Here is a 23600-nt window from a genome sequence, read left to right as displayed (position 1 = left end):
TTCCTCTTTCCTGCTATAACTCTCTTACCGTTTCTAGGTAGCAGACAGCCACCTCTCCACAAAGGATGTCAGCTCTGGTGTGTGTGGCCTGATGTGTTCATACAGCAGACTTGGCTTCAGCCAGCCTGAGGAAGGGTATGGGTGGGTGGACATAGGAAAACTTTGTGATAAAAAAAAGTGAGAGAGAAAGAGTGGCCTAGCGACCACCGGAAAAGGCACAGTGAAGCCTTTGTGTTTACACAAGGGGTTCGGCTCCATGTTGGCAGACACCAGTTGGGCAAAGAGACACAAGTTGTCTGTGTGTGTGTTTGCTTTTCCGGTGGTTGAAGACATTGAGATCAGAGCCAGACCCATCAACCTCCTTCAAAGAGCTGAGTGAAGTTTAATGGACAGGAGAGACGTATAGATCTACTTTTCCCATGTATGGCTTCCAACAGTATCCTCTAATGAGGACGTGGGATTTGATCATAGTCATGGTTTTGTTTTTTCAGACTTCATTGTTTCCAAGTCCGGTGCCAAAGGAAACACTTCTCTAGGGTTTCAGGTCGTATGGCCAGAGTGAGAAAGATACAGTGAATGCAGAGAAATGCAATGCCAGCACTTTATTATAAAAACTCATTACCAAGTGTTGCTGATGCCTGTTGATTGGACATGCATCGAGTCTCCCCTGAGCTTGAAGTGGGTTTGCTATGTGTCTCTGTTCAGAAAGATAGAGAGCAAAGGAGGAAACCATGTGAAACAATGTGTGTGGTCTTTGTGTTTGTGTCTCTACAGAAGGATGTCAAGGACGTGTTCACAGCCATCACATTTGAGGTGGCTTACAGTTTAGGGAAGCATGTCCTCGATGGACACCAAGGCCGAGACCTACCTGCACTATCACCTGTGCTGCGCTGGAGGAAGGGGGACAAGATTGCAGTGAAGAACGAGGTAAGAGTATACTGTAGTAGCCCATATAGGTTGATATTTTCACACACTATAATGAAAGTCTATCATGATTATAACTAGATTCTTGTCAATCACTGGTTATCTTCAATTTAAGTTTCAGTTTCAAGTCGTTTCCTGAATTAACTGTAGTGTAAATGGAATTCCCCCTAACTCTGCTATCTAAAAGCAAAGTCATGTCTTCCTCTGCACCAGAAATAATATTCAATTAAGCTTATAATGATGTAGTGTCAGTTACCATCTTAGTGTTGCCTGTGTTTACTTTTCTTGAGAGGAATTCAGTATAAATAATTTTTTTCACCCACCTCTACCCCCACCCACATTTGAATCTAAATGTCCCCCCCCCCCCCTGCTGCCTGTGCTCCTTAAAAACTGACGAATTAGCATCTTTTAACACAAAACATTTGTCTGGAATTCCTCTCATAGACGTGGTTTGAGAAGAACTGCCTGTCAGATGACTGTGCTGCCGACCTGCGACTTCATGGGAAACTGCTGCTCTCAGGGTAAAGCCTCTGTCTGTTCCTCTGTTCAGCCCCTCCATTTGTTTATTACTGTTCTTTTTGTCCTCTGGCCACTGCTCCCAACTCTGTGGAAGTAAGCTGACGCCATCGACACTGAGGTGTGGGTGTGGATAATGGAACTATGATGCATGCTTGGCTCTCATTGGCCTTGGATGCCATCCATAGATTTTCCATATTTAGGGAGGTCCTTCACTTGTTGTTGTATAAAACATTGAAAGTATGTACAATTGGAGATGAAGCATACTGTTTCATGACTAGTAAAACAGCAGAGTCATGTATTACTGATTCCCTGTGCATACACTTTCTAAGGTGAGTACTGCACATGGTTTTTACAATAGTATGGTCTCTAAGACTTGAATGCAGCTGACCAGCCCCTTGTACTTGGTTCAATGGGTGAAATAAATGCATGGTTCATCTCTCTACTAGGATTCACAGCAGGCCCCATCTAGCCCTTGGAGGAGTGAAAAACATCTCCCTGAATGTGACCGTTTTCAACTCTGGAGATGACGCATATGACACCAACATCTACTTCAACTTCTCCAGAGAGGTGTTCTACATCAACTTCTGGCAAAAGGTTTGTTGTTCTTGTTGTTGTCTGCTTTTTATAGTGCCTTTCCATGTCTGTTGTTGTTGTTGTTGTTGTTGTTGTTGTTGTTGTTGTTGTTTATCTTACTGTTGTGAAGGAAATAATGGTCAATCAATGTCTTGAAAAAAAAGTGAAATTATCTGTGCATGATGAAATCAATTGAAAGGTAGAAGATATGTCTGTATTTTAATGAAATAATGTGAGAAGACACCTAAACAATGGAGACAAAAAGAGAGCCATACTGTAACTGTGCCTCAGCTGTATGGGCAGTAAAACAGAGGGGAGGGGGAAGAAGAGGAGCCCAGAGTCTCTGAGGAGAGACCCAGCAGCAGCTGTCTGGTGACCTTCAGTCACATACATCACTGACTTGGTCAGTCCAGCCATGTCAACAAGACCTAGCCATAGCCTGACAAGAAATACTCCTCACATCAACATTCTACATGCTATGATGCAAAACAGTTTTCCCAACTTTCATTTTACAGAAATATGTATTAAAGATTGTCGCTCCACATTTAAGGCCATATTTTTTCCTATAAACTAACTGTAAATGGATTTCCCAGAAGAGGAAGAGAGAGTGAGTAGTTGGGGCGTGGGCTGGAGGTTAGTATCCTCGCTGTCTGCTCTCTCAGTTGTTGTGAGGAGGCCAATACCTGAGTGAGGCGCCATGTTAGAGCCAGAACACACTGACACCAGGCTTTGTGGGGGAGTACTTCTACAAAAACACGAGAGAGGGAGACATTGAGAAACAGAGAGAAACATCCCACTACAATGGGATATGACATATGCTAATGTCAGACTGGGTTCTGTACCTCTGTGATTGATACTGTAGATCCATGCCTGTGTGGAATCTGACAGGATGAACTCAGTTCTCCAGTTTTACCACTGAAATCACAGTGAAAATCACACCAAACTTTTTAAAACCCAAAACCAAGCAATTGATGTTGAATATAAGTCAATAGGCAAATTCTGAGGCAAATTTTGCAGAAAGTTTTAGGATTCTAATTTCATGGCTAATTCAGAGTGCTTTTTGGTAGGTTGACATTTAGTATTGGTTTACCTCTAGTAACACAGAGCTTCTTATTGCTTGAGAAGCTGATGATTGGGATCAGCAGTGCAAGGGAGTCACAGGAAGGGAATGATATTAAAAGAAGACACAGCCCTACTACTGTATGCTCAGTAAGACTTTTCTAATTAACCTCGCTCTTGGAGAAGTCCAAGGTGTTGATACGACCTCTCTCTGCATAGCTAAGGTCAACTCCTGATCCCACCCCTGAGGCTCTTTTTCTCCAGCGAGCGGCGCGTGAACTTGTGCACCCCTCTTGTTTAAGAGTGGGGTATGTTATCTCTCTGTTTTTCTTGCAACCCAAGTCGTCTGAAAGCTGTGGAGGTGAATTGGCTTCAGGAGCCGCATCACACTCTTCAGGGAGCCAGAGGCCTGTGTTAAATATGGCCACCATGACCATGCACAGGAGTGTGGGGAATAATGTAGTGGAGTTATTGTTCCTCAATAAGATGGGAGAGAGAGCTCCAGATTAATTGGACACATATTGGTTATTATGTTCTTCTTGATAGGTAGGGGCCCGGGGTATGTAAATGACCAAAATGGTGCAGTGGTTTAAGGACTGTTGTGGTCAATGGTCAAAGTCAAATTATAGAAATTTGTGTCATTTGTGAACTGATGTGGCTGGTGATGCCTGGTTAGACAATAAAGTTGTGTCTAATCTAATATCATCTAAAGCTTTGCAAAAAGTGAAATACTGTAGTTACTGTCTCTGAATACAGAAATAGTACCACTGCTATTTCTGTTCATTTTGAGTGACGGATGAATTAAGATTTACACCTCTGGAAAGTTAAAGCAGTGAGGGAGAGATGTATATAAAGTTGTAATTTAGGAGGATTTCAGGGGCACTGAACCTCATGGTCATTAAGTGTGATGTTGCAACTGGTTTGGCAGATTAAGGTGGTATAAATCAGGAGGTAATCTCCCTTGTCTTGCTTTTGTAAATTGCAGAAAGTAGAGAGTTGTAGCCATATACAGCAAGAATGTTTAACTAGATACAGTGCTCTAGAGAGAGAGTAAGAGATAGTATGTAGAAATAGAAATCATGGGTAACATCATTCCCACCAAACTACTGCTCAACTAAAGACATCTGCTGACACTAAAGCAATGTAAACAAACCATGTGAGATTTAACGGGTCTGCCATTTGTGGGAATCCCAATATGAATTTGCTGATGATGGATAAATACCAGAGAGAGAGAGAGAGAGAGAGACAGAGAGAAAGGGAGAGAGGAATGGAGACAAAAAGAAAGTGCAGAACTAACAGACTAATGTCCCCTCTCCCCATGGAGAGTAATGCCATAATGTCTGAGTGCTCTGTTCTCTCTCAAGGGCTGCCAGGTGGGTGATGGGTAAACAGGCTGACTTCCCCATCCCTGCCCAGTCTCAGGGGGCCACCCGTGTTTGCACAGCAGCACTGTGGAATACAGGAAATAGAGGAAATTCCTCCATTGCGAGTTCTGTTGGGGTTCTCCCGCTCTCCGCTGGGCTCTCAGTTGCATCCATGCAGGGGGGAGCGGTGCTTTTTTAAGCTGACTTAATGCAGATGGCTTAACCGCCCCACCCTGGACTGGAACTGGGAAACTGCTGAGTAAGGAGAGGTGAGGTCTAAATGATAGTGTGGATTGATACTGTAAGTGCCTCATAGTTGTGTGAACAGAGGAGGGGGAAGCTAATGACTGACAGGCTGGATATGCAGCACATTCAAATGTTTGTAGTTTAAAGTTTAAATTAATCCTGTTCACCAGTACAGTTTCACCTTTTTGTTTTTATTTTTGTAAGATGACAATTGTGTGACAATATGACATTAATAATGTGTGCTAGGACTCACCTGAATAGCACTGCAAACATAAATTGAATCAATAGCTTTGAGCTACTGATTTACCTCCAGCTTCTGCTGAACATTCCAGAAGCACTACTTTTTTTTTTATCAGTGGACTTGTCTAAGTCGTGATTTGTCTCAGCCTACTTTTATCCTCCCCACACACACGCTCTGGAAAACAGCCTCTCAATGAACTCTCACTTAAAAAATTCTTACTCCTCATCGGGTCAAGGCCCAAATGTTTACACAGTACAGCCGGTGAAGCTCCATAGTGTTTAGACAAGCTTCCAAACACACTGCCTCGAGGTTGTCTGATTACTGTCCTGCTGAGAAGTGTGCGTGCGTGCAATCATTTCTTTCTTTTTCCATTTTTGATTTGATTTGACAATTAAAAATGCATACAGTATAAAGCTGCTCCAGTTGAATGCATACTGTACTACTTTCATACATACTGTCATTGTATGTTATTTCATGTTTACCTGGATTACATGACATTTAAACTGGGTCATCATGTCCACCACATACTAAAAAATAATTACTTATTTTCTAAAGTCTCATTGCATTATATTATATTTATTTTGTCATACTTTAGCTATCAATGTGAGTTTGTGCACATTTTGTGATGTGAGTGTTTTACTATGGTCTATTTGAATTGTTAACGTTGTCATTTTTGTCTGCTCTATTCCCACCTTGGTTCCCTCTTTAACTGTATCTCCGGCCTCCCTGTCTGTGTTTCTCCAGGAAGAGAAGGGCATTTCCTGTGGACTTGTTGATTTGGACTTCCTCAAATGCAGTGTCGGATTTCCTTTCATGAGAGCACAGACTAAGGTACAGTACAGTAGCTCCAACTAATTTATACATGATTTCAGAGTGTTTACATGTCTTACATTTTGTATGTGTGTGTTTTTTACCCAAACGGGTGTCCATACTAACCACAGTATCTTTACCAAAGCAAAACAAGATGGTGTCTAGTAGCCATGAACTGAGTGCACTAAATGAATATACTCTTGGGCATAAAAACAAACAAATTATTCTGACGTGACTTACATGATCCTCTACTGAAACATCTCCAAACATTTCATTTTTCCTCAGTATCATCTTGCAGTGATTTTTGACACAAGCCGACTCTCTGGAGAAAATGAGACATTGCAGTTTTTAGTTCATGCCAAAAGGTAAGTTTAGAAGTTACACATATTAATAAATTTAACAATAAATTAAATCTGACAAGGACCATTTGTTTCTGATAAAGAGATGAAGTATACTGTACTGTACACTGCATGCATTGGTAAAATACACATATTTCACTGGTACACTTTTACACGTCAGGTGCAAGTCAATTACTTTAATGCATGTTTGGCTCTCGTCATTGTCTTTAATTACATTTCCTTTGGACCTACATTATATGTATACGACTGACATCATTGTCTAGCCACCAAAACGCATGTCGTATGTGTGCCATAGAGCACAATTTGGTTTGTTTTGGCAACAAGACAACACTGCTGTCACAAAGGCTTGTGAGGAGTGAAAAATAGTACCAGTGTACCATGATTCTTTTGAGAATGTAAAACTTTTGTTCAGTATGAATTGTTTCTTCATTGTAGTGCTAACCCTGAGCACAAAATGATGGACAACACTTTGGATCTATCAATCCCACTGGTCCACGAGGTGGACACAATCATAACTGGGTAAGGCAAATTAAGAAGCGGGCAAAAACTGAATTACTCTGCAACACATAAATACTGGATACAAAGAAACGGTTGCTGGTGTTGCCCACATGTTTTCTTTCTGTGGGAGTTGTTAGATTGGAACATTTTAGCTTGAAAGGCTTTATCTCTCACACTTTATCAAAGAGTGAGTTCAGAGAGAAGAGAGACAAGAAGTACAAACAGCCCAGTTCCTCCACAGAGAGGAAAACTCTGACATCTGATAATACAGCTTTGCCTGTTGTCTTTAATCTGGAAAGAGATTTTAGAGGAGAGCAGGGGGACCAGACAAGACTCCTATCAGAGACACTGACTAAGATTTTAATGGTTCTGGGGAAGGTTTTAGGTTTATTATATTTAGTTTGACTTTCACTTTCATCTTGATATGACCACATACTAATTTTGATGCACAAATAAACAAAATCACTCTGTCTTAGATTTATTATACCATTGTTATATACACCATTTGGTATCTGACATGTTTGGCTTTACTGTTGGGGTCTAACTGTCTTACTGTCCACAGTGCGGTGACACCTACTTCCTTTGTGTATGGAAACTCCATCGATTCCTCTCGCTTTGTCCAGCTGGAGGACATGGAGTGCAACTTTCAGCCTCTCAACTTCACCTTTCAGGTACAGGTGACACAGATATAGTATCTCTTTGACACATGTATTCCCCTGGCTCTAAGCATTACCCCCCCCCCCCTCTCTCCCTCCATCTATCTCTCCCTCTGTGTGATGTGATTCCAGGTGATAAACAACGGGCCCAGCAGGCTCCCTGGCTCCATAGTGGACATCAGGATACCCAACCGCCTGGTTGGCAATGGGGCTGACATGTTCCACATCATGGAGACACAGGTGGGTGCCAACAGCAGGCTATCCACATTATTTATCCATCCAACCATCAGCAATCTCTCTACATTATTTATTGGCCACCTGCAGGCTATCCACATTCTTTGTCCATTTATCCATCTGAAGTTTATCAGCCTTGTTTATCTGCATGGCCAAGAGCTCTGTGTCCACAATAGCACTTTTAGATTATACTAGACACTTTTATTTAAGCTGCCAAAACGGCACTTAGTTTATCTATGTGTTGGGTCATGGAGCACAGGCTATTAGCACAGTGCAAGACACTATTGGGCTAACAAAAGTCCAAGGGAAAATGTTGATATACACTACTGTACCTGGACTATAGCTAGCCGACCATTTAGTTTCACAACAGTGCCAATTTAGGTAGAGAAACTTCATACCCCCACTGGGTGAAATGTTTTCTTAACCCTTGCACTGCTCCTTTCATATAGGTAGATCATGGGGAGCTCAACCTGTTAATTGTGTTTACTGTGAATGGGTGGATTGGGCAGACTGTATCCCACCATCCTAGACCCCATCTGGAATCACTTTAATGGGATCAGACAGCTTGCACGAAACAGTGGAACAGGACACCTGCAGAGCATGCTACTATTCTATAACATCCTCAACCTGGAGCCACATATCACAAGCTGTGTTAACACTGCCTGTGGGATAGGGAAATGTTACTCATACATTTTACAGTGGGATACTTTTACAGTACATTTCAAAGTAAAATACTATTAACACAGGCAAGATACAAAAGATACTTAATGTCACCTTAACATGTATTAATTCCCATGTAAAAGTCTCTCAATATTTTGGATGTACTGTGAATCATGGATTTGAGTTCAAGCAGGGGATCTTTGAGTTAAAGGAAGTCTATGAATCTTTCTCAGCAGCAGAAGCAAAAAAAACACAGGACACTAGACAGCTAAGCCCAAGTAATAAAACAGCTCTGAGGGGCAGAGATACTGTGTGGTATAAAAACAGACAATGGGGAGGCCATGGGACATTTCCACCTTGCAAGCCCTGAGCCTGGCTGGTGAGAGGGCCAGCAGAAAGAGGGGAAAAGGGGAAGTGTTCCCTGGGGGCATGGTGATAAACCTCTTGGCTCTAAATCACTCCATATGGGAAACCTGCCTGGGAGGGGCAGCACACTACTGATGGGGGAGAACTTCCTCTCACCCCCTAAGACCCAGAACAATACTGGGGCTTGGCTGACAGTCGCCCTGTCAGTCTCCACATTCACACTCTCGACCCCAGGCCCCTGGGGTCCACACTCACACACAGGGCTCTCTAATCTAAACAAGGGAAAGTCAAGAGTGACCAAACTCCTTCTTTCCTCATCAACTGCACTTAATATCCTATTTTCTTTAGTGGTCTTATAGTTCCATCGTATAGATCCATCCAAGCTCTTTTATGGTTATTACCAAAGAGAACAGTACTGAGATATTTCTGCCCCCCCCCCCACCTCTCCCTTCTCCCCCATTCTCCAGGTAGCCGAGGGTAGAGGAAACTGCACCCCCCACAGGAACCCCATGCCATGCACCATCCCTCAGGACAGAGAGAGCATCTTCCACACAATCTTTGCCTTCTTCACCAAGTCTGGGCGGAGGGTCCTGGTAGGAACACATGCCTCATTCTAGTAGCATCTCAAGGTTGTAGCATCTCAAGTGTTTCCCTTTGATGATGTATCTTGTCTGTAAGCGCCACATCTGCTCTCTCTCTCTCTCTCTCTCTCTCTCTCTCTCTCTCTCTCTCTCTCTCTCTCTCTATCTCTCTGTTTCTGTCTGCAGGATTGCGACCGGCCAGGAAGAGCGTGTCTAACAGTCTCATGTACTCTGGGCTCACAATCAAAAGAGGAAGCCATAAGTATAGACATGAAACTTCTATTAAACACAGAGATATTAAAGAGGGTAAGCTCTATGCATCTTTTAAACATTAAGCGTTCTAAATGTTACATGGTTGTTACATGGTTATTACACATCTTATTTTTGATAATTACATACAGCTTATACTGTAGACTTTTATGGATCTAATCTGCCTCTTTCTCTCCCACTCTCGCCACACACAGGACAGCTCCTCAGTGATCCAGTTTGTGACAAGGGGCAATGTACGAGTGGATGGCAGGGCCATGGAAGTACCAAATGGCTTATCAGAGGACACATCTGTTAGTACACATCATCCTATCATCACTTATTCAGATCCTCAATAATGAACAGCATAGGTTACATGATCTACCTATACTAAGTATTAGTATATAAAAAATAGGACATTTACTAGGTCTCCTTTTGTTCACCCAATACAGATTCACGAATGAGGATCTGTATGGCTTAATGTTTTTATCTTTAAAGATACCCCAATAATACAGTGGACATATCATGACCTAGTGAGACATTCTAAGAGCCTGTGCAGGCCTCCATGATGAATCGAGTGGGGGGTTTAGCAATGGAGCAGCTGAGACCTCTGGGTGTTTGTTGGTAGTCCTACTGCTGGGACTGGGAGTTGTTTTTGGGGTCCTCAGCTGTGCTCAAGGGTAGGGTCTCCTCTGGCAGCAGCCCCCAGAGTGCTGAGTGATTGGATGGGCTTGTGGAATGGTGGTGATGATCATGTTGAGCACTTGGCATCCCCACACACAGATCTCTCAGCTGATTGGGTTGCTGACCCATCCCTGGCCCCCTGCTCTGTCTCCTGACCCCCAGGGTACCTTAGGAGTTGGTCTCATTGAATGCGCCATTAATGTTTACATTCCCCGCCACTCTCTCAGCACTTACTGTAGTGAGTGTGCTGATTCCCCAGTGACACCCCCAGATTTTTTTAAATTCAGCCCTGTCCCTCGGTAGCCCTCCGTCCCCTTAGAGAAAGCATAGGAAATTATCATTTGTGGTCCCTTGTTGTATGGCCTCACTAAGATGAGGCTGTCTTTCACAGCATATATGTATAGTAAGCTAAGGAATAGAAGACCAGGTCAAATGACTTGTTAAGTTTTAGTACCCATAGCAGTCTTTTAATATTGTTAGAATAGCACAGCCTCATCTGGTGTCAGAGCGTACATCTCTATTGCACACTCAAGTTGTTTGGCATCCATAACCACACAAGGATTCCATTGTAGAAAATAAATGAATGTGGGAAAGCATTCAAGAGTGACACAGAAAGATTTATATGAGTTGTCTTCTTGCTACTCTCTTGGTCTTTGATTGTTTTTTCTTGCCACATTTGGATTCAAAGCCCATGAGTACTCTTGCATGGTGAAACAGTTTGATAACACTGGCTGTATTCTTGAAGCAACACGTTACAGTTTGCGAGGGTTAAATTATTAATATGCTTAGGTCAACAGTCCTTTTCACCTTACACCATATATTCCAATGGTGTGTTATTGTCGAGACTGACGTTTGCAGGGATAGTAACAGGATTTCCCATCCTCCTCTAACATGAGCTGTTGTTTATGATCAATAGTGAAAACTGTGAAACACATTGTCCATTCATTCAAAGCCTCCTATTTCTTCCCACACACTTAAGCTAACTATCACACATACTCTCATTACTGTACCTTTAGCACCCATAGGCCATTTCTCCACTCTAGATACAGTAGTTTTGCTCTACCCTTTTGGCCTTATGTTTGACATAGCTGAGATATAAGTCAATTGAGCTTGTTGTCAGAGTCAATAACAGATTATTTAGTGGGTCACTGTGCACTCATGTCATGGGAAACCAGCAAAAGCAACTGGAATCAGACTGGGAGCATGTTTGTTAAGGAGTTCTCGTTGGAATTTAACAAACAAGTTAACATTCTGATCAATATACAGTATGTATACTGGGCAATATGCCTCCAATTTAGATTTTGAACATACACTTACTGAGCACTTTATTAGAAACACTATACTAATACTGGGTAGGGCCTCCCTTTGCTCTCAAAACAGACCCAATTCTTCGTGGCATTGATTCCACAAGATGTTGGAAACATTCCTTTGAGATTCTGGTCCATGATGACATGATTGCATCATGCAATTCCTGCAGATTTTTCAGGTGCACTTTCAAGCTGTGAATCTCCCATTCTACCACATTCCAAAGGTGTTCCATTTGATTCAGATCTGGTGATTGGGAAGGCCACTGAAGAACACTGAACTCATTGTCATGTTCATGAAACCAGTTTGAGATGACTTTTGCTTTGTGATATGGTGCATTATCATGCTGGAAGAAGCCATTAAATTGTGGCCATGAAGGGATGCACATGGTCAGCAACAATACTCAAATAGGCTGTGGCATTCAAGAGATGATTGATTGGTATTAACGGGCCAAATTGATTGATTGGTATTAACCAAAGTGTGCCAAAAAAACATTCCCCACCATTACACCACCTCCATCATGAGAAGGTATATAGGTGTTCCTAATAAAGTGTTCAGTGAGTGTACATAACATTTTTTATTCATTTTAAATTCATATTATATTTGGCTCTCAGACTTGATTCAACTAGCGTCTGTTCAAAGTTACCTGGGAATATTCATTTTGGTTTAAAAAATAGTAAAGTAATAATGTCACTATTGTTCGGTAAGGAATTACCCAAGAGCCCATTTAAAGATACAGTCATTGGGCAGACGCTATTATCATCCAGGAAATTACATCATGATACAGTCATCGTAGTCTTATGGGAATGTCTATGTTATTGAGTTTTTGCATCAGATAGAGACTGTTCTCATGCAGAGCCTAGATCTTTGTAGTATGTTGATAATGAGGGACAGATTAATATGGCTCTGGGTTGTATTTAGTCTTGGATGTGAAGCTGTCTGTCTCTGTTTGAATGTAATCTTGTTGTTTTCCAGCTGGTCTTTGAGGCGCTCCACAGTCAGGAGCCGAGGGGCTATGTAGTTGGCTGGATCATCGCCATCAGTCTACTGGTGGGAATCCTCATCTTCTTGCTGCTAGCTGTGCTACTCTGGAAGGTAAAACACACACAACACACACACACACACACACACACACACACACACACACACACACACACACACACACACACACACACACACTGAACTCCTCCTAACAGACCATGGTATACGCTACACCCTGTCATTTACACAATTGACAGATTGTTGTATCATAGGATTAGTTGTTGTCCCCATTGAATGAAGCTAAACTGTTTACTTGCTTTTTGTCACTGCCTTCCGCTGATATATTTTGGCATTCTTTCAGAGAAACATATAAAAACTTGTACTGTAGACAATCGCCTTCTCATGGAGTGCTTTGTCTGTGTCAGTACCACATAAACCACAGCCCTGGCCTGTCCAGGCCCCTTTACACCACCATCTCTGTCCTGGAGAGGCAATCAGCAGAGGTGGTACTCTTGGCTAGTCTATAACGACCCTATGAGTGACAAAACGTGGACCTGACAATAATTTACACCATACCACACACATGAAAGCAGGATCTCAAAGGGAAATGGCAATCATACTGATGTCCAGAGGCCCTCTTGCACAAAACTCCTTTTATTTTCCACTCTTTCATTTTCCACTGGGAATACCACAACTAAACCTTGGAATGTTGGTCCTGGGATACGTTTCCCCCTTCCTCAAGTCCTTGGATCTTGCCAAAATAAACCCCTCTTACAAGAGCAGCACATGTCCAGTATTGCTCTTTTCAGGAAATGCCTGAGGAGAGCAGAGGTCTGTATCAATAAACTATGGTGGTCAAACAAAGATAAATCAATGGAGTCATAGGGAGAGAAACATCTTGTTTTTGCTGACACTTACTGTTTTCCTCACAGTAGCATCATCTAGGTCCACAGCATGGGTCTGTGGCCCTATCCCTCAGTCTGTTTATTTTTACACCAATCTAACAGTCTTCTGTTTTTGTCACTCTATTAGAATATCATCATAAAACACAAGCTGTAGTGTCAAGAGGTGTACATTTCAGTGCAAGGCTGCTCACTGTTTTTTGAAATGACAATAAATTCGTGAGATTCTAGCATTTGTTGGGACATACTGTAGAGGCAACAGCATTGCTTGGGTCTTATTCATTTGACACAAATAGGAACAAAGGTTTTTCAAATAGAAATCAGAAATGAGAGAATTCAGCGAAAAGAAAGAATTCAGCGATTGCCCTTGTTTAGAGCCCACTAGTACTGACTCTGGTCAAACATCTGGCAATAGATACAGTATGGGCTGGTTTACCAGACTCAGATTAATCTTATTCCTAGACTAAAATTAATCTTCAATAGATATTTTCTATTGAAAATGTTATTTAGTCCAGAACTAGGCTTAATCTGTGACTGGGAGACCAGCCCTATATGTCCCAAACCATTGCTGTTTACCACTAACCCTACATCACTGACCCGGAGAATAAATGTTGCTCCTCTCTCCCTTGCAGATGGGCTTCTTCCGCCGGCGTTACCGAGAGATCATAGAGGCAGAGAAGAACAGGAAGGACAGTGATGAGAGCTGGGATTGGGTGGAAAAGAACCACTGAGAGTCTGGATAGGGTCCAGAGGAGCCAATGAGAGCGAGGATTGGGTCTTGGAGGATTCAATGTGCTGGGTCTTTCACCACAGCCATCCCATGAGGACCAGGCCCTTCAATCTTCCATATGTGGAAGAGAAGAATATTCTCCAGATTTTTCGGAGACTTGACATTTTTGTGGGTGGGGTTTCAGGAAATGGACTTCTGATGTGATATTGTGGCTTGCCAGAGGACACTTGCAATGGTATTCAATTAATCCCAATGGAGGGAACTCCCTGCCAACGGAGCGGAACTGTTGAAGGAGACTGACATCCTTGTGGGGATGTGGATATGACATGGATATTAGCAGACAACAAAACCCTCAGGGCTCTGTTAAATAGCAAAATTTATTTTTATACATATAAGCCATATTGTATTAAATTGGGCTTCAAGAATGGTTGGGTTTTATGAAGGTCAATGTAAACATATCGTATGTTTTCTTAAAAGCACTGATGTCTGATAAAAGTTGATGATATGCTTCCAAGGCGTTCCTTTTTGAGGCCAAAGATATGACATGTATATGATTTGAGATATATATTCAGTATTGTCAGACTCTGATTTCCTGAGTATGAACGATTGTATCTTGATTTCTGTACTGTTTCCTGCTCACAAATGTCTCTTTTGTACATCTGCCTCTCCATCTTTGATAGATGGGTAATCAGCCAAAGCAAGTCCTATGTAGGCCTTCCATTCAACATGAGTAAACAAACATTATCTAAATGTCACAAGACCCATTGTTCCAGATGTGAAGATCAATGTTGAACATTTCATTTACACTTAATTTGCCACATTACCTGCACTTGGAAATTCATGGTCTATTCTCCTATCATATTCAGACAAAATGTTTCAAATATATTCAGTAAGTTACAGTATACAGGGTGTTGGACATCAGAAACCGACAATCGCTAATCAATTTAAGCCCTGTGTCTAAGCTTTCCACTTGTCATGATTAAGCTCTTAATCTAGTCAGTCTTTGCTGACAAAAGAAAAGGGATAAGCATAAAATGGTTGGTGGCAGGAACATTTGGTTATCATCATAATTTCAAATATTAGTTTGTAACTAATGTTATTAGTTATTTTTTTTAAGCTACTAGAAGTGTGGTTAAAAGTGCAATATATGTACACAATAATCAATTATCAAAAGCTGCTTTTGCAAGGAGCTATTGCTCAGGTATCCAGTTCATGTTCAGTGACAAGCTAGCCTGTTTCTTTTCTGAGTAGGGTCTCAGAAAGCTTTTCACTTTGTCATGATGTTTTTATGATCTTCAATGTATCATTTTTGAAGGGCCAAGATTGTTGACTTCATAAATGTATCATGCTGAACTGTACTGCTACCAAAACCAAAACAAAACAAAACCACACCATTTCACTATGTGGCACTAGAGAATACACAGTCTTGTTTCTTCCATTATCTTTAAAAAGATGCAAGACTCCTGAAATGGAAGCAGGATTGTACGTTGTTAGTACAGTAGGGGAGTAGATAGAGTGAGCAATACTAACTCAAAACATGTTTTACTATTCATGGCTGGATGAAAGTCTGAGATATCGGAAGTCGGAGTATATACCTTCACCCATTTACAGACCCATGGCAGAGAAATAGCAATGAGTAATGTCCTAAAAATAGGTGGGAATGTGCTGCACTCCATCACTACATATAAACTAGCTCTTTGGGGCTTATGGGAAAAGCTCATTTTAAGTCAACATGTTGGAATGTAAGAGCTCTGAAAATGCCACCATTAAAGTACATAGCTCCTCGCAAGAAATGTCATTAATCAGGTGTAAGTCCCATAACCCTGTTCTCCAATGTCAGGATTTGAGTTGAGGAGTAATTCAGTGTCTGGATTGATATTATTTAAGACACATTATGTGGATTTGAGATCTGTTGAGGCTGACTGGAGTGAGTTTATGAATGTGGAATCCCAATGCACGTGTGTTAGGTATAAAACTAAATTCAGATGATCTTAGGTGAGGAGCATCTCTCGCATAGCCTTTCCTGGAGTGGGTAAGTTATGTAGAGCTTTTCTAGCTCTTTACCACATATGAAGGCTAAGACACTTTACTGCTCACTATGATGGCTTAGCTCTCTATCATGCTAAATTGATCTCTAATGGAGCAGATATTATACACTACATTTTACACATTAATTCCACTGGTTCTGCAAATACTGTACTCACTCACATTTCTCCTCTGCTTCTGACATAGTTATCTCTATAGATGTAAGCAGAGAGACGAACACTTGACTGTTTTGGTGTATTTGAACTGTGATGGTTAGTTTTTTATTTGTATATTGTCACCTTTATCACACATAGATATGTTGATTTGTTTTAGGTATACTACTGTCACTGAATATCATTTGTACAAAGTATTGCTCTATATGTTTGATGTTTAAATTCATTTTCAAGCTGTGTATTTATCTGTTGATAAATAAAAGAATATGTTTTTTCTCTCAGCTGGGCAGTTTCAGCAGACTTCTTTTTGTGGTGTATAACGCACTCTGGTGGCTCCCACATTAGTCTACCATAGTAGTCTCCTTTTGACCAACATGCAGAAGGACTCAGTTGTATGATAAACGCATTCTAATGCCAGCTTGTTAAAATAGAAACTATATTTCTGTGATTTTGTATGCACGCAATTTCACAGACAATGACAGGGTTACATACATGTACAGTAGAATGATAATTAATTGCAAGAGGTTTCATTGACAGTGCTATCGATGAATGATCTTCTAATACGGTAGTTTTAGTCAGTCAGCTGACACTGGTTGCCATGAAACGCTGACATCCAGCACATACTGCTTCTCACTAAATGATGTTTAATAATTCAGGGAAGTAGACACAACTACAGCACAAGCCACAACATTACAACGGACAAAGCCGTCATCTTCGCAGGTAAATTAATAATAAAATAACAACACTGTATTGAGTTTACCATCAGTTTTCTTCTTACTAACACACAAATATGAAGTTAGCAGAGTTTCAATATCTTATAACTGTAATTGCAAATACACAAAATGTGCAACAAAAATATCATCACAGTGTTTATAGCAAATATATGTTACAAATGTTATTTATTTATATATGTTATAGATTTATATTGTGAAGAAAAGTAGATTGCCGAGTGCGAAAGGAGGAGTTTTATTACTCCGGAAAACAATAAAATAGATAGTTGCTCAGACATAAACTATCAACCCCTTAAACAGAATACCTTGCAGCTATTTCTAAACTCACAATATGGTTGCCTCACATCAAACACCTATTCGGACAGGCAGTTCTCTCTCCCCCATAGACTGGTTTATGTCATAGAAATAGAATGATTCTTCGCGTCACCTCTGTATTCGAAGGCGTGCGTCGGACATGCAGCAAACAGACAGCGATTAAGCTTAATAAAGTAAATAAGACTTTTCATGAATGGACACATGCGTAATAATATATATCACACTTTGTAACGTAATCATTCAATGAAGTTATGAAAACCGTATGAGCGTTGGCAGCTGACCTTGACATGACGTGTGTTGAAACCAAACAAACAAAGCCGAAGTAAATGAAGGTGCGAGTTACGAGCGACTGATAATGGATATCAAATCATAACGCTAACTCTTACAGATGATAACAAGGCATAGGCTTAAACTCAGGCATTTATAATTTGTGTATGAAAATTCAACACCGTTGAAAATTAAGGGAAACATTATTTAATGAAAATGTTTGCCTGGCAGATGTCGGCGCACAACCCCATCGTCACATGTGTTTGTCGAAATCTTCAATGTAGGATACTTAACAGAATATGCCACTAACATCCTGGCCATCACCACAGCAGTACTTTGTCAGTGATGGCATCTCTCCTGGACCATGGCCTGATAAAGACTGCTGCCATAGAGCGGGTGGTGGCCCCAATTGCAGCACGCCTGTGCCACCTGGTTCTGCTGTGTGAGAGTGCAGAGGGGACAGTGCAGTTTGCCCGGCTGGAGGGGGCAGCACAGGCTGTGGCAAAGGCCACAAAGAACATGGCCACTATGGGCTCCAGGTAGGTGAAAAAGAAAACAATTGAAGACATCTCACCAAAATCTAAAGCCATACAACATTTTCTACACAACTACAACCTAAAAAAATGCAACCAAAGTAATATGATCAATACATACTATTCAATGTATACATAGCTACAAGTATTACATTATTATATGCTTGTGATTTATAACAATATTATTGAATGAACACCAGTTCTTTTTTCTTACAAGACAAATAGCAGACACAGACGATGATGTTATGAGGATGGAGATGTCCACACTGTTGGAGGTGATGACTGTGTCCGGGCAGCATGTACTCCTGGCAGCCCAGAAACTCAGCATCCAGCCCAGTCTAGCTGAGCACAGGGAGGAACTCATCACCGCTACGCAAAATGTCTTGCTGGGAATTGTCAAAGTACAGGATGATATGACTTGACATTATACCAATTTGTACAGTACTGTACAACCATTAACAATTCAGAATGAATTGTATAGTATCTTGCTTGGTTTTATGACGTAGGATGACTTAATTTACAGACAATCCTAACCCAACTCTAGCCCTAAACCTAATATCAGGATAATTTGTGAGAACTGCAAGAAAACATTTTAACATGTATTATTGGCCTTTCTTTCATTTTCTGTGTTCTCTAGATACTTTTAGTGGAGGATGATGCAACAGTGAGACAGATAGCAGCGGCTGCTTACTGGGTCCTGGAGTGCCTCTCTGAACTGGGGGCTTCCCCGGACATCCCATCCCTGCTGAAGACCTTCCAGGTGTTCTCTGAGTCCCTGCTTATCCTGAACGACCTGATAGTGGAGCGGTCAAAAGCCCTACAGGATCCCAGACAGACAGAGCACTTAAAAGACTCATTGGAGACCCTGAGGAAATGTATATCCATGCTGCACACAGCCATGTGCACAACCATCAAACACCCTACTAGTGAACAGGCCCAAGCAGCTAAGAGATACATCGTGGATAAGGTGGAAAGCACTGTCACTGACATCATAACAACACTCAAGGGGGAATGCCATAGAGGCGCCTTAGGTCCATGTGGGAACTACACTGAAAGGCGCAATGGTTTATTACGGCTCCTCAACACTTCTTCCCCCTCTTCAATCAGAGACAGTGACCTTAACAGCATGTTGAGAGATCTTGTGTTCCATTGCATGGTAGTGGCTAACTCCTCACGGAGAGAGTTTCAGCAGAAGGTGGTGGATAATTGCAGACATGTCCTACAGCTCTGGTCAGACATTGCAAGACTACTGAAGATCACAGAGGACCCTGATAACCTGAAACAACATTTAGACAATGCCTGTGCTTCACTTATGCAGCAAATTCAGATGCTTGACTATGCCATGGTGAAGGCTACTCTCTATCAAGTTATAGATACATTTGTTACCATGGCAACTCCATTTGAAGGGCTTGTGAATATGGCCAGCCAAGCCTTGGATGGTGAATCAATTGGGGAGTTAGATCTAGATAACATGCAACTATTGCTCATAGAGTTACTTTCTCAGGCTGATAGGATGATCCAAGTTGCAAGTTTCATCTCAGCTTTTGCTACAGACGCTAAGAGTCTGGAGAATGTAGAGAACTCACGAGCCTGCCTTATGCAACTGAAGGCTGGTATAACACCTCTGACACTGGAACTGACTAACGGCTCAGAGCAGTGTTTTGAAGCTGTGCAGAAACTCCATGATCTTTATCAGCGATGGGAGGAGGAGACTAGCCAGCTACAGGATGCTGTTTGTGATGTCATTGATGTGAGGGAGTTTACCAGCGTAGCAGTTCATGAGATTGTTAATGACCGGCGTGGGTGTGATGCAGCATTTAAGGAACAGAGCCACAAACTGTTCAGCGAGTATGCAAATAATCTTATCTACCATATGAGACAGGTGATTAATTGTGTAAAAAGACACATAGACAGGAGTGACAACCCCATATACAGGAATGGCCTCCTAGTGCTGTTGAAGCAGGTTGAAACATCACAGGCCCAAGTGGTTGACTCTGTCAGAGACATGTGCTCTGGTTCCAGTCTAGATGTGGATGCATCAAATGCTTTTTCAGATAATGCCTCGAAGGTAATCAAGCACTTGAAAGTGTTAAGAGAGGGATTAGACGGTCAACAGCATCCACATCTCCTCAGTCCACTGCGAGAGAAGGCACGTCAGACTATAGTTTCACCTTTAGCTAAACCAATTAAAGAAGCTCAAGTATCAGATATGAATCTTGAAGTTGGAGCCATTCAGTCTCCTGTTCTAGAAGTAGATAAAAGGGATTCAAAAAAAGTATGTAATGTGGAGCATTCAGAAATAGATGTTGGACAACCTGTGCTGGCACACATAGATGACAAAGATGATTTAAGGGTGCCAGCTGTTTCAAATGAGCCAAAACCAATCTCCAAGCCTCTTGATTTCGACCTATTGCCCCTCTTATATGAGTTTGTAACTGTGACTAAAGGAAAAGATGTGACAATCCTCAACAAAGCATGTGCTGGAGTTCTTGAACTGTCAAACTGTTATGCTCAAGCTGCAAAAGAAGCTTCAACTATTGTTGATGCTGTCGATAATCAGACATTGGAGATCTTTAGGTCAGAGTTGGTGACACTGACTCCACTGTTGATCCAGACAGCTCAGGAGACGGCCATGAGCTCAAGTATGAGCACAGACAGTATCTACAAACACAGCACACTGTTTTCTGACCTGATCAACAACATCCGGAAAGTCCTGCTGCCAGTGGCAGGCACCTGGTATCATGCCATTTACTCAATGTTTCAAAGTAGCCCACCAAGCATGGTAGCCACTGTTGCTCATCAACTTGGCGAAGTGATGAGTTTGTGTGCTGACGTGGTGCAGCTTTTAACAGCATCTGACATAACAGCAAAAAGCGACTGTCAAGAGAGCTTTACAGTTTTACACAGCAAGCTGAATAAGGCCCAGAACAGCACAAGACATCTGGCAGAACTCGCTAACTCAACATCAGGTCAGGTAGATCAACTGGAGGGTCCTTGCATTCTCTGGGCATTGTCTGTCCAAGTATTGCTGAATTCACTGGATAAGATTTTGGGGACACCTTCTGGCGCAAGTGAACTGTTAATGAGACGTTTTACCCCTCAGAAAAGGTTAGCAGTTTTGTCTGAGAACTCGCTGCGAATCCAAGAGGCAGCCAGGTTGACCTGCTTAAACTGTAAAAACACCTACAAGGTAAAAATTATGAGAGAACTTCAGTTTGAGTTAAAGACTCTCACTGAAGCCTACCTACAGGTAGCCGCAGACCTTGGCATTGTTTCCCTTTTAGGTGTCCTCCAACTTGCAAAATCAGAATTCCTACAAAGACAGCTTCTGATCACAATGAGAGTGCTATCTTGTCACTTAAACAAAGTGAATAAGGAGTATGTTGCAGAAATTCAAAACATTGTTAACGCTGCTTTTTTAGCAGCTGAACACTGCAGAGGTGAAAAGAAGGCAGATGAGGCAAAGGAGCAGTTTGAAAATGCAGCAGAGTTGCTGTTTGAAAATGTGAAATCTGCTACTAAGAAAGTCCAAGACTGCTTCAATTACATCCGTGACCCACGAGCCCGGTCTAACCTTAGGTCCATCAATGACCACCTTTCCTTTCAAATCTCTGACATAGTGAGCAGAGCCAGGCTCATGGTGGAGACTCACTGCATCTGCAACACTCTCAGTCTAGATATTCAGATGCAGTGCTGGTCAGCCAAAGCCCACTATATGGTGGAGGAGATCTATAAGATGGATGGGATTCACCAGGAAGCAAAAGAACATGTCAAGAACGGTCTACAAGGCAGAACACATAGGGATGCCAAAGAGGTGATAAATGAAATATCCTCGCCTCTGAAGGAGGTGTATTACCTCTCAGACAATACATTGAAGTCTTGGCAGACAAACAATCCAGGGAATACAAATATCACCTCTGCAGTGCCCAAATACGAGCCTGTGGTGGAAAGACAACATGTGAGGATTGCATAGATGATGCACAGTTTATATTTAATGCATCGTGATGATGTTCATTAATACATAATATACAGTACATATATGATATAATACATTTATTATAATCAATATACTCTTTTTTTTAATCATTTATCACAATTGATTTGACTTTATATCATCAGTATTATATTTGCAGTGCCCTGTGTAAGTAATGGGACAGTGAAGCATGTTTTCTTCTTTTGGCTCTACACTCCAAAAGTTTGGATTTCAAATCAAACACGAACTATGAGGTTAAAGTAGAGGTTCTACATACACAGTCCCTCTATTTCAGGGCACCAAAAGTAATGGGGCAGATTCATATAACGTCCAAATTAAGCACTCATGTTTAGTATTTGGTTGACAATCCTTCGCATGCAATAACTGCCTGAAGTCTGCAACCCATTGACTCCAGACACTGGGTATATTCTCTGGCTAAAATCTTATCATCAGGAAATGAAATGCATGTTCAATTGGATTTAAATCAGAAGATTGACTTGGCTAGTTTGTATGTTTTGTTCATTGTATTACTGTATGATGAAGCACCATCCAATGAATTTGGAGGCATTTACTTGCAATCGAGCAGACAAGATGTTTCTATACACTTCAGAATACATTCTGCTGCTGCAATACATCATCAATGAAGACAAGTTAGCCAGTTCTAGTGGCAGCTATACATGCCCAAACCATAACACCCCCTCCACCATGTTTCACAGATGAGGTGGTATGGTGTAATTTGGTAGATCCTTTTTTCTCCAAACTCCAAAGGCAAACGCAAAGCCTAGAATCAATACTAGACATTGACAGCTCTCTTATGCCTGCACAAATGATGTGACGGAACACAGAAACCCCTGTAATTCCAATTGTCCTATTACTTTCGGTGCCCTGAAATAGGGGGACTATGTATAAAAAGTGTTGCCATTTCTCAATGGAGAAACTAATATGTACACAAATACCATCAAATAAAAGTTGAGAATCTCTAACCTCATGTGTGGCTCTATACTCTAAACCTATGGAGTATAGAGCCAAAAGAAGAAAAAATGCTTTACTGTCCCATTACTTACACAGGGCACTGTATATAAGTGCATTTATAACACATATTTGTAACATGCATTTGTAACAATAGCAAACTAACATTCTATTTATAAATAGAATACTAACACTCATGCAGTAAATACACCACTAATGATTTACAAAGTAAACAAATCATTAACATGTGCATTGTAAATCATTTATACATGTCTTATTAATGAAAGTCATTTTAGTCGTTACGAAAGTCATTATAAGTGTTACTAATAATTTTCACAATATTAATATAAATCTGAATTTTCTGCAGGTTGGCACAGGGTCTGCTGTGTACAGTGACACCCCATCTCTTACCTACACCTCCCTGTTTCTTAAACAAGAGACAGACAGGTGGGATGCCAAGGGAAACCGCATTGTCCAGGTGACCAGAGAGATGGCAGACAAGATCTACCACATGGCCCAGTACCTGAGGAGGAAAGGGCCAATCCAGGTAATGAAGATGGGACACTATGGTCATATCAATTGAGACTCACTGGATATTTGCATATTCTGGAATATGTTGATTCACCTCTAATAATTATTTCCAGAGCAAAGAGGTATTTGTCAACACAGCAAAAGG

The 23600-nt window shown here is 41.4% G+C and overlaps 1 protein-coding gene across 1 annotated transcript in view; it reads left to right on the top strand.

The window, feature by feature from the left end:
- Positions 1-16367, top strand: part of itga9 (integrin, alpha 9) — a gene marked incomplete at its 5' end in the record, with an annotated part of 44301 nt that extends 27934 nt beyond the window's left edge. Inside the window, 13 exons of the mRNA XM_083694907.1 lie at positions 775-927; positions 1369-1445; positions 1890-2037; positions 5671-5757; positions 6022-6101; positions 6531-6614; positions 7156-7264; positions 7382-7489; positions 8977-9102; positions 9277-9396; positions 9555-9650; positions 12301-12420; positions 13841-16367. Coding sequence (XP_083551033.1) covers positions 775-927; positions 1369-1445; positions 1890-2037; positions 5671-5757; positions 6022-6101; positions 6531-6614; positions 7156-7264; positions 7382-7489; positions 8977-9102; positions 9277-9396; positions 9555-9650; positions 12301-12420; positions 13841-13939 — 1407 coding nt within the window. The 3' untranslated portion in view covers positions 13940-16367. The remainder of the gene's footprint in view (positions 1-774; positions 928-1368; positions 1446-1889; positions 2038-5670; positions 5758-6021; positions 6102-6530; positions 6615-7155; positions 7265-7381; positions 7490-8976; positions 9103-9276; positions 9397-9554; positions 9651-12300; positions 12421-13840) is intronic.
- Between the last annotated feature and the right edge of the window lie 7233 nt (positions 16368-23600).

Source organism: Argentina silus, assembly GCF_951799395.1.
Source record: "Argentina silus genome assembly, chromosome: X".
NCBI lineage: Eukaryota > Metazoa > Chordata > Actinopteri > Argentiniformes > Argentinidae > Argentina > Argentina silus.
Note: the sequence above shows the minus strand (reverse complement) of the source record. Positions and strands in the feature narration are given on the sequence as shown.